The sequence below is a fragment of the Natator depressus genome, chromosome 4, assembly GCF_965152275.1.
Source record: "Natator depressus isolate rNatDep1 chromosome 4, rNatDep2.hap1, whole genome shotgun sequence".
Lineage (NCBI taxonomy): Eukaryota > Metazoa > Chordata > Testudines > Cheloniidae > Natator > Natator depressus.
The window spans coordinates 33467107-33479245 of NC_134237.1; the positions used below are offsets into that span (position 1 = coordinate 33467107).

At 46.1% G+C, this 12139-nt stretch overlaps 1 protein-coding gene across 3 annotated transcripts in view; it reads left to right on the top strand.

Moving 5' to 3' along the window:
- Positions 1–12139, top strand: part of EGF (epidermal growth factor) — an 87505-nt gene that overhangs the window by 37506 nt on the left and 37860 nt on the right. For all 3 annotated transcript variants that reach the window (XM_074950742.1, XM_074950741.1, XM_074950743.1), the window contains 3 exons: positions 6617–6739; positions 8533–8658; positions 10794–10930. In XM_074950742.1, the coding sequence (XP_074806843.1) occupies positions 6617–6739; positions 8533–8658; positions 10794–10930 (386 nt within the window). The remainder of the gene's footprint in view (positions 1–6616; positions 6740–8532; positions 8659–10793; positions 10931–12139) is intronic.

Sequence of the window (12139 nt, forward strand, 5' to 3'; positions counted from 1 at the left end):
AAGACGAAGATAATCTGCTTCTGAGACAGGCAACGGACCAAGCATGGATTAATTTAACCCCTAGATTATTGCTATAACTTCTATAATACAAAAGGACTCCCACCCCATATAGTGCGCACATAATCACAACACCAGCACATTCTCTCAACTAAGCAGCGAGATGGAATAGTGGAAGCCCACACAGTAGCCTGAAACTTTAATGATTCCCTGCTTATTATATAAGTCTCTTCATTCTAAAGCCATAAATTCCTATTAGGGTATTAATGTAAGGTCAGTTTCTAGACCTCTTTCAAGGTACTTAAGAGGTCAGAAAAATGCATTGCAGAGCACAGTTGCCTTGGATAAGGAATATTTACAGCAGCTATGTACCATTCAAGCCAGCAGGCACAGAAGCATCTGTGGGAAACCTGCTTTTGTTCCAGTTTCAGTCCCTCCCAACAGATGTTGCCATGCGGTACTAAGACAGTGTAAAGAAACAAATGTTGGCTGGAAGGAGGACATCTAGAGCTGTTCTTGTCTAATTACTTGAAAGGAAAAGAGAATTAATGAAGGAAACCTAAAGATGTACAGTAGCTGGCGCTGTCAAAGGTTGTGATAGAAAGTCCTGTCAGTTCTGTGTTTTCTGGAAAGCCTATTTTCTCCCACAGGAAGTAATTTACCTTAACGATATTCAAGAAAAAAGGAATAGTTCTTTGTATTTATTTATAAATATATGCATATTATGAACCTCTTCCTGAATTTACCAAAAGAATTGAAAGACTCATAACAAGTCTTCTGCCCACAATAGACAGTATGACAATTTACAATCCCTTGCCAAGAGGAATAGTTACATGGTATCTCACCTTTCCTGTGTGCCTGGAAGATCAATAGTTAAGACTCTGGTGGACTGAGAGAATGTGTTCCAGAGTCAGAACACTGCATTTCCAATCCCTAATGGTTAAATACAGGCTATGTCTGGAGGAATTATCACAGTGGTTGTGATTTAAAGAGACAGACAGCACCGTAAGTAACCAGGACCACACCATATTAATTGGATATTAGTGGGATTAGCTGCTAACCTGGTGATTTTTATTCATATGCGCATGGTTGAATTAATCAACAATATACTGCAAGGAAGAAATTTTCCTTCATGGCATATTGGCAAGGAACTTAATTTTTTTTTATTCCCCCCCCACTCTTCTTTGGATCAAATGTTGGGCACAGGTGATTGTATCCCATGTGATCAGTTTCTTATGATGGCTGAATGGGGGAAGGGCATGCATGGGTAGCTCTAGGTTTTTCCCACCACGTACTTCTCCCTTTAGTTACTATTATTATTTATTGTTTGCATTACTGTAGCACTTAGGATATACCTACACTGCAGGTGAGAGAGCGCCTCCCAGCAGGGGTAGACAGACTTGTGCTAGCTTCGCTTGAGCTGCTGAGCTAAAAATAGCAGCGAGGACATTGTAACAATGACAGAGACTCAGGACAGCGGGTGACTAGCCTTGCATCCGTGTCTACGATCCATGGCCCAGCTGCCTTTAACCTTTTATCTCAAGAATCTCCAGTTGACTCCAGGGAAATGGAAGCGCAGCCCCCCTTGGTGTAGTGCAGCAGCTCGGTGAGTCAGCGTTTAACCCTTCTATTGTCGTCTGAACACTCAGGGGCAAGTACACCATCCGACAGCCTTCTGTATTTGCAATAGAGACTGAGCAGAAGAGGTCTGTTGCATGTCTACTTCATGATCACAGGAACATAGTCGGATGTTGGTAAATCTTTGGTGTGAGGCCAGCAAAACTGTGGACTTGAGTAAAAGTACCAGGAATAACCACACATGCCAGCAAATAGCAAAGAAGCTGGCAGTATTGCAAATTTAATGGAGTGGTGACGAGCGAAGGGAGCAGATGAAGTGGTTTAGGATGGAGCTGACAGGAAAACCAGGAACAAGAACCACACCTTAGGCGACTCGCTGACATCATGTCCATTTTATGAAGCGTTTGATCAGGTGCTGGACAGTGTGCCAAGCAGAGACCCAACTGTGGTACGTGATGGTCAGCCAGGACAATGCTCTGCTGGCCCCAGAATCCAGCAAGGGGACCGTTGGGATGGGAGTCAGCAGCAGGTGCTGAGTGCGGACAGTGAAGTGACTCTGTTGCTGAAACCGGTCCCAGAGGAGGCTTTGATGCAGGAGCAGCAGCAGCACATTTAGGGGCCATACTCTGAGGAGCTGTTTGATGCCATCCCTGGGGAGCAGCCTGCTGTGAAGCCTACAGCAGACACAGAAGGAACAGAAACTGCCCTGAGTGTGGTAAGTTTCCGGCTCCGTTTTAATGTTTGTTGATACTGTAATGGGAGGGATTTCCATTCGATGAACCAATGCAAAAGTTATTAGAAGCCCCAGCACATATATCTGCTAATGGCCGATTGTCTGCCACCAGCGGCTTGGCTCCCTCTTCCTCCACTGCGTGGCATTCAAAATGGTGACCAGAAAATGCAAAACAGTAAAAACACCTTGAAAGTGAATATTTATTTGAGACGGCACAGATTTTTGCTAGGGCATTCCTGTTCCTTAAAAATAATAATCGTACATCGCCATGTCTGTAAGTATGCCGTTCTGTAACCACTGAACGACGTAACAAGCCACCTGGAAACAGAGATTCTAGTCCATTTTCAGCCAAAGGCAGTCCATGCAACATAGGTGACAAAATCCATAGGTGCCAAATTTGACTGGGCATTGAAATTTTGTACAGAAACGTAGCAGGAGGCAGAGGGGTAAGGAAGATGGCTGTGCAGTTCTGGGTGTTTCCATGCAGCCATAACAGGCTAAGCCTTGTGGAAGCTAATGCAGCATCCTGTTGATTTCCCTCATGAACTCTGACCCAATCCCAGGCGCTGATAGTTGCAAACTTTTCCTGAAGCAGGAACTCCAGATACGTAGTAGCATTTTGGAGAAGAGAATATTTTCCAGGGCCACCTCAGTAGCTGACCAGCCCACTTCACTCATAGATATGTTGTTCAGTCACTATATGTGCGAATATTTCAGTTGCACACACTGCAGGTTTCCCACCAGCAGTTCGGGATAACATCTCCCTTTACGAATCAGCCACAAGAACTGTTATGTCCTCCAAAATGTTGGAAGGCCTGAAATGATAGAAGAAGCTTTTGCAGCGTGGCCACTGAGCGGCACCCACCCGCACCCAACCCAAATAGTTCTGCAAGGTTTAAGAAAGCGAAAAACAATTTTGCATTTTTAACTTACCATGGTCTATGCACTTACTTCACTGTGATTAACCAGGCTGTGTCCAGAGGCCTTCTGTGATCTGAAGTATCCCTCTCACAAAATATTGAAGTTTAGTGTGGAAAGTAACATTTTATGTCTTTGAAATTCCAGAAGGATTTTTTCTGTGCTCCTGCATTGAGCTATTTGAGACAATAACCTCGTGTCTTGTCCTGTTCCAGCTCCCTCAACATCTACTGGCTGCAGTACCTCTGCAGCTCACCCACACCGCAACAGAAGTCTGAGCCAGTGTATCTTCATGAGCCATTCCAAGAGGAAGTGTTTCCATGCTGAACTTCTGATTGGAATTCTGGACAGGGCCAACAAGCAGGTCCAGTATCAGACAGAGGAACTTGTGGCTAGAGGAAAGGCATGGTGAGAGGAAAGGCTCAGGCTAGCTGCACAGCTTGAGGACAGGGTTTCGGTGCAGTTCCTGGAACAGGAATGGTGGCTAAGGGAGAAAGAACGGTTTGAGCGGTTAATACCGCTAAAAGCAACAAGAGTAGTGGTTTCTGCTTGCATGACCCACACCACAGCGTGAGTCTCCTGTGTGGTACCAAGAGATGCAGTCCAGAAAAAGCTTGAAAAACTCCATGGCTGGGTGACCCAGGCAATTGGGCTCCATGAGTGGCTGAGCAGGGCAGGGGGTGCCCCACCTCTCCCCCGGTGCCAGGTGCCTGGCAAATAGGGAAAGAAGGGAAAGGAGAATGGGGGCCCAAGGGACATGTAGTGGTAGGGGGTTTCTGTCTTGTATATGGTTTCACTGTTTGCCCTTGTCCATGCACTTCTTGATTTTGCTAAGGTTCTGTTGGTAGTGGTGAGATAAGGGCAGCTGGCCTGCCTAGCAATGGGTGAATGTTGTACTTTTCGAATGCATATTTATAAATAAATCTCTTTATTTTGTCAAGAAAGTTTATTGCTGTCACTGCATCACTTCATACACTTTGTATTTAAAATAATAAAGGTTCACCTCTGGCTTCACAAAGATTGTGAAGAGCACAGCAAGCCATAGTAATGCTCACAGCATTGATGACACTGGAATCCAAGAGTATGTAGAGATCTCCAGCAGGATTTCACACTACCAAATGCATTCTGCAACTGCTCAGAGTGTAATCAATGCATCTTTTGCCAGGGCCTCTGGAGTCAGGTACAGTTTCATAAGCCAAGACAAAAGAGGGCATGCAGGGTCCCCTAGAATAACAGTGGGGACAGTAATTCTGTTTATGACAATGTCATTTGGTGGGAATAGTGTACCAGCCTGTCCATGAATGCAGACTCCCAATGGGCAGAAAACCATGGCATTATGAACTTTCCCAGTGCAGCCCCCTGTTGACATTCATAAATTCACCTCTGTGTCCACAAGGGCCTGCATAACAATGTAGTAGTACCCTTTGTGGTTTGTGTACTCCTTGAGGAGTGCAAACTATGGGCATATGAGTTGCATTAATGGCCCCAATGCAGTTTGAAAACCCCATTCTCTCAAAGCCAGCAATTACTTCAGGAATATCTTTTATGCCTGCCATCTTGGGATAAACCAGATGCCTGATTGCCTCAGAAACCTTTGCCACAACTTTACCCACCATTGACTTTCCAACACCAAACTGGTTGGCAACGGATGTATAGCATTCTGGGGTAGCCAGCTTCCAGTTATAGCAACCTACTTTTGGACGGGCATTGGCTACCCTCATGTGTCTTTACACTGGAGGATCAGGGCAAGCTGCTCGCAGAGCTCTAGAATGTAGCTTTCTTCATCCAAAAGTTCTGGATGCACTGCTGGTCATCCCAGGTGTGCATGATGATGTGGTCCTGCCTAATGAAACCCAGCCTACGTAGGGGGCTTCAGCAGCTATGCCAAGTGTCATGAGCAGCATCAGCCAGTTCGAGTCTGCCATGTCTGTGTCTTCTTCCTCCTGCTCCATCGTTAGCTCTGTCAGGTGTCTTTGGTGGGTCAGAAAGCGCTGCCAAAATGTCCACCTGAAACTCACAGAAGCTCTGCCTAAAGTGCAAGTAAGAGACGTTCTTCAAATGGCACCTCCTCTGTGTTGCTGGCTCTACTAGCTGGAGCGTACAGACTAAAAAGGCGGCTCGGCAGGATGTGTGGGTTGGCTGTTCAAATTTCCTGTAATGTACAGGGTGGACAGTCTTGTTTTCTCACAGTACACCATGGTCAAAGGGCGAGAGCAGCCACATTTCAGGAGGGCACTAGGGAGTCTGGGATATGGTTGGTTTGACTCAGTTCTGCATGCTGCAGTGTGGATGCCAGAGCCCCAGGTTTGAACCCAAGTTAGAAAATTCTTAATGTAGGGTTGACAATCAGTGTAGATGCTCAAGCCCTGGTTTCTGTAACCCAGGGTCCACTACTTGAGTCCTGCTAAGCCTGAGCTTATATTGCAGTGTAGACCTACCCTTAGGGAACTTCTACACTGGAATAAAAGACCTGTGGCACTGCCGTGGCTGGCCTGGGTCAGCTGACTTGGGTTTGCAGGACTCAGGCTGTGTAGATGTCTGGGCTGGGGCTGGAGCCCGGGTTCTGGGACCCTCCCTCCTTGCCCAAATGTCTACATAGCAATTTTACAGCCCCGCAGCCTGAGCCAGCTAACCCAAGCCAGCCATAGGTGTTTAACTGCCGTTTAGACATACCCTTAGGGGCCCTAGCTGAGATCAGGGCTCCGTTGAGATAGGCACTGTGTGTACAGAAGTAAGAGATGGTCCCTGTCGGGAAAACCTTATGATCTAAGGTCCTGATTCATAAAGGTACTTAAGCACATGCCTCACGCGAAGAACATAAGTAGTTCCCATTGACTTCAGTGCTTAAGTGCCTTTCTGAATTATGGTCTAATGACAAAACAAAGAGTGTTGTCCCAGTATAAAGCACTTTACAGATGGAAAACTGAGGCACTGAGTAGATTAACTACTCGTGGTCACACAGGGAATACAGGGCAGAGCTGGGAATTGCACCCAGATCTCCTAATTTTCAGTTCAGTGCCTTACCCACAAGACCATCCTTCTCTTCCGATGAGCCTTCCTCACAGTTTCAGAGCCCCTGCCCCTGTTCAGTTATTGGGTCAGTTTCACGTGCAACAGGTGAGTGTGTCTTTAATTGCTGCTGCTTTGCTGACACCACAGTAAAATTTTGGAAAGTTTAAAATTACAGGGTACATATTAACAGCTTCAGAGCACAGCAACTATTTCAACTTTCTCCTCCATTATACTTAATAGAGATTTTGAAAAGCAAATAGAAATCTTATCCTGGCTGTGTCCACACATGAATCTTTGTTGTGCCTGTTTAAAAATGCTGATTAACCTTTGTCAAGTTAGTATGTGTTCTGAATCCTTTTCCTTTTCAAATTACTATAGAGCTCATTTCCTGTGAAAATAATCATACTGAATGCAGCCATGGTTGTCTTGAAACGTCTAGAGGGCCTGTTTGCTTCTGTCCTGAGGGATCAGTGCTCAGAGTAGATGGCAAAACATGCTCAGGTAGGATTATTAACATTTTTCTTGCTTTAATGGGTGCTAAAGTCTGTGTTTATTGCTGGTGCTGAGCACCAAAGCTGAATGATGGTGTTTCACACTAGCTTTGTGCAGCTGTGGATGACTGTGCAAGGCAGCTGAAAAACTGTGTAGGGCTACTTTGCCGGCCCTGTGAAGTTTTGGTGTCACAGGAATTCCCCCAGGGCCATTGGGGGCCCCTTTACAGCTCCTCCATATTTTGGAGTGTTATAGGAGCCATGATCTAAGAAGGGTCAAGGGGGTGGGGATAGTTTTAGGCAGTGTGGCTCAGTTGAGTCAGTTTATGTAGCCAATGGGTATGTCTGCACTGCAGCTGGGTGTGTGCCTTTGGACCAGAGGTGGGCAAACTACAGCTTGCGGGCCACATCCGGCCCGTGGGTCCCTCCTGCCCGGCCCTTGAGCTCCCAGCCAGGGAGGCTCGCCCCCTGCCCACCACTGCAGTCCCCCTCTCCCGCAGTGCTCTGGGCGGTGGGGCTGTGCGCCCCTGCAGGGCAGCGCAGCAGGCTCCGGCCAGGTGGCGCAGCTGCCAGACATACTGCTCTGAGTGGCATGGTAAGAGGGCCAGGGCTGGGGGGTGCCAGGGGGCAGTCAGGGGACAGGGAGCAGGGGGCGGTTGGATAGGTGTGGGAATCCCGAGGGGCCTGTCAGGGGGGCAGTTGGATGGGTCGTGGTTCTGGGGGGGGGCAGTCAGGGGACAGGGAACAGGGGGGGTTGGATAGGCGTGGGAGTCCCAGGGGGCCTGTCAAGGGGCGGGGGAGTGGATAGGGGTCGGGGCAGTCAGGGGCAGAGGGGGTTGGATAGGGGCGGGTGGTCCAGGGAGGGGGCCATCATGGGATAGGGAGCAGGGGGGTTAGATGGGTCTTAGGGGGGCAGTCAGGGGGTGGGAAGTGGGTGGGGGTGGATAGGGAGTGGGGCCAGGCTGTTTGGGGAGGCACAGCCTTTCCTACCCGACCCTCCACACAGTTTTGCAACCCCAATGTAGCCCTCAGGCCAAAAAGTTTGCCCACCCCTGCTTAGACATTTGTGGCACAGGTAGTGGCTTGGTCTAGCTGCTCAAGTACAAGACCAACCAACCCCCCTCGGTCTGTCCTCAGGTGGCTGGCATGTGCTGCAACATCCACCCAGGTATTTTTATCACGCTAGCTCGTGTGGAGGAATGGTCTCTTTTGGTGTGGGTAGGGCTTTTGGTAGGGTAGGGTGTGCAGTGATTTAATTTTTTTTAAATCTAGTAAATCATTTGCACGCTTCATTCTCCCAACAAGGTGGCTTAAGCTTAGAAAATGAAACAACGAAACATGGTGCTCTGGCCTGTCAAGTTAGAAGATCAATGGGTTTCATTGCTTAATTACCCTAACCCATTTCACCTTCTGGTGAGAGAATGGTTTTAATTTGCTGTACCATGGGACGAAGCACAGATATTCAGTGTCTGATGGAAGTCGTTACTTTCTGTAGATTTGACTAGAGTTCTGTTGAGTAAAATAAGCTGACTTAAATAATCAACACCTGCAAACTCTGTTCATATGTCCTACTGCCCCTGTTGTAAATCTTCAAGAGGAGATGTAACAGAAGGAGCTGATCATGTTCACCCATGTTGGTAACCTTTGGCCTTTAACAATCATGCTGAAAATCTTTGGCAACAATAAAATCTATCTCATAGTTGAAATCACAATTGTGTGGGTTGTTCTGTTGCTGATACTTGTGATTTTATAGTGTTTTATATTATAACTACAGTTTAATTCTTAAAAAATGCTCTGTTTAAGGTTGTACATCTCTGGATAATGGTGGATGTAGCCAGATTTGTACCTCTTTAAGTCCATCTTCCTGGGAGTGTGGTTGTTTTCCTGGATATAAGCTGCAGGGGGATAAAAGACACTGCACTGCTATAGGTCAGTATTGAAGTGTTCCTGGATATTCCTGGCCATATAACAAGAAAGTTATAACAACTTTTAAAGGGGATTGGGTATTTTGGATCACTCTTTAACATTTTTTAATTCATTGGAATGAATTTGAGGAATATTGGTGGTTTGGGAAAATAAAACATGGTGAAATATATCACAACGTACATAACTACATAGTTCAGTCTCCCTTGCAACAGATTGTTTCTTTTAGTCAACTTCAGTCGTTTGAGGGGCCCCATCCTGCATTGTGTAGCATGGGGGAGGGGATTGTTGTGTCCCAGAAGTAAATGGGGAGCCGTGTGTGCAGCAGTCTGCTGATGTGCTACACAATGCAGGATTGGGGTCTAGGTTTTTATATGTGAGGGCTGGGCAAGGCATGGCCAGCTGAGGGCCCTCTATTGCATAAGTTATTTTCACCACTGATCCAAAAAAGCCCAAGTTTGTTGACATGTACGTCCCAGTGCAAGGCCCATCTATTTGGGGTGAGGATAGTGGTGGTGGGCAGATAGTAGATTGGTTTTTGGAGTGAATCTTTACTTTTAGATTTTTGTCAGTGTTAGATGTTATGTTATGTATTATACATATGCCCAGAGAGGTTGCATTTTATAAATTTAAAAACGAATAAGTTGCATTGTCAAACACCAGGCATATGACAGTGTGCACATCTGCACTGTGCAGTTTTACTCCGTGCATGTCAATACCAATCTGCAGTCTTTGCTATTACAGTGCAAAGCTCCTTATGGTCCTTCACTGTCAAGTGAACTGGATTGTATGGTGGTGTTGTGATGGACACTTTATACGAGGAAGGATTTTCTTGCGGCTGAGTTGCTGGACTGGCACTGAAGAGATGTGGGTTCAATTTCTGCCTCTGCCACAGACTGTGTGCCCTTGGGCAGATGACAGGGCTCTGATCCTGCAAACACTTAACATATGTTTACTTTTACTCTCCTGTGAAGTGGAAAGCATGTACATGCTTGCGGGATCAGGACCTAAAGCTCGGTGCTTCAGTTTCCCCACCCTTCCTTTCATCCTTTGACATGCACTATTTCTATTTAGATTATAAATTCTTTGGAGCAGAAAGTCTCTCTTATAACGTACAGTGCCTCACACAGTGGTGCCCTAATCTCTCTTGTAGCCTCTGGGCAACACTGGAATGCAAATGACGACAGCAGCAATAATTAATGTATGTTGGGGGGATTAATTGAGACTGTCAGACTAACTTCATTGGTGAAGTAAGTGAGATTTAAGTCAAGGACCCAAGGGTGAAAGGCTAGTTCAATAAACTAAAGCACTACCAAGCTCCCTTCCTTTGCATTGTAAAATGCTAATTTAGGGTATGTCGATGCTGCAATCGGAGGTCCGATTGCAGCTCAGGTAGGCGTACCCGTGCTACCTTTAATTTAGTTAGCGTGGCTAAAAAGAGCAATGAAGATGCAATGGCACAGACACCCATGTGTGCTAGCAAAGCAAATATGTACCCAGGGTTCTGGGCAGACTTGTACAATCTGCTCTGAAATCCATGTGCTAGCTAGGTTAAAGCTAGCACGAGTATGCCTAATTTTGGTTGCTGTGTTGACGTGCCCTTAGCGGTTCCCACAGCATGGGCTGTGGGGGAAGGAGGGAGTGTGGCTTTCAGTCTATGTTCTGTATTTTAACACTTCCCTTTCTGTTTCTTTGTTAAATAAAAGACATCCTGATTCAGCTTGTGTATACCTGGGCCCAGACTTTCAGCCTTTCCTGAGACAAAACTTCTATTGACTTTTATAGGACTTTGCCTGAGGAAAGGACTGAGTAATAATTAAGTAAGGACTTCATGATTTGCCCTGTGCATGTCCAGCATATCTATGCAGTCACCTGTGCAGAAGAGTTAAGTGCCAGTTTAAAATTTAGCAATAAAAGGAAAAGAGGCAATTTCTTTCAGTGATAGACAATTAACTTTTTCCTTCTTCATTGATGAGATCTTGTTGATGTTAAACTTTGATTAAGATGATGGAAACAAAAGAGCGAGGAGAGACAGAGAGGAGAAATGTGCACTCTAATTGCTTTTTCACACATAAAGCATCTTATCTACAGATTACTTTGGGCCTAGAAGAATTAACATGCATGCAAAATTTCATTAACAGGCCCCAGGCCATTTTTGTTATTTGCAAATGGCCAGGACATCCGCCGCATCAGTTTTGATGGAACAGATTACACAAGTTTACTCGACTGGCAGATGGGCATAGTCTTAGCACTGGACTATGACCCAGTTGAAAGTAAGGTAAGGCATTAAAAATGAGAGGATTTTGAAGTGGTGTGAGGACAAATGGATTGTGCTTCCTTGTACCTTAACCTGTTTGCTGCCAATGATCCAGATGACATGCTGTGCTGCTATTATTCCGTTGAATGTCCAGCAACACAGTTGGTGTGGTGTTCTGTCTCGAGTAGGGTGCTAAACACAAGCCCACCGGTTAAATTTGACCCTTCAGTTCTGTCTCTTAGTTTAATGTAGTCCATATGCCAAAATGGCTGGATTTCCCACATAGTTTTAAGCATGACTACAAAGAGATACCGTGGGTCTCTTATATTGGACCAACTTCTGTTTGTGAAAAAGACGCTGTCTAGAACAAAAACATTTGTGTAATCAATTGATTTCTCACTTTAAACTTCAGAATCATTTCCTGGAAATATATCGGGTGCTTTTATTGAGGGATCATAGAAAATCAAGGCATCTTTACCACTGATACATATCAAAACCCATACAATATGTAGAGGCTCTTTTAACAAGCATTGCACCCAATTCTCCTAGTAGCATTAAACCAACCTTCTGCAAATGTGGCAAGCGTGTTAGCCTTACAGAATGTGGTCCTGATTCTGCCTGGTGGTCCTTCTGGACCCAGGAGTCAGCCCACATGGAGCAGCTTGCCAGATTAGGGCCAGTGAGTACTGCCTCATCCCAGTGCTCTAAGCTTGGTGAATTTGGAAGAGGGGTAGTCGAATGCTGCTTTGTTAAGCCTTGTATAACAGACAGTTTTCTCCTTATAATGAGACTTATCTCCACTGTTCTCTAAGATAATGCAGTATGCTCAAGTTTATCTGAATACCATGGGGGACGCAGATTTTATTTGGATAATTGGGAGTTCAGATAAATGAGAGGGCAGCTTCTCGCCCCAGTTCCCCAGTGGTCTTCCTTGCTGTCAGAAACAGCTAACAGGGTATAGACATTGCTGTTGTCACAGCACATGGGCAGTAACAACAAGGCAGCAGACTCCATAGCACCTGGCTCCTGTGGCTGCTTGGCTTGGCGCGCACATGCCCCAGCATTACCTCCTGGGGGCAGCTGAGGGAGCAGCATGGAGGCTGCGCAGAAGAGGGAGCTGGGCACCTCTGTGCTGCATCGGCCAGGGCCAGAGCTATAACACTGCCCCAGTGAAGAGTAACTCCATGGCAGAGGTGAGAGGAGGCAGTGAGGGGGAAGTGGATGTGCATG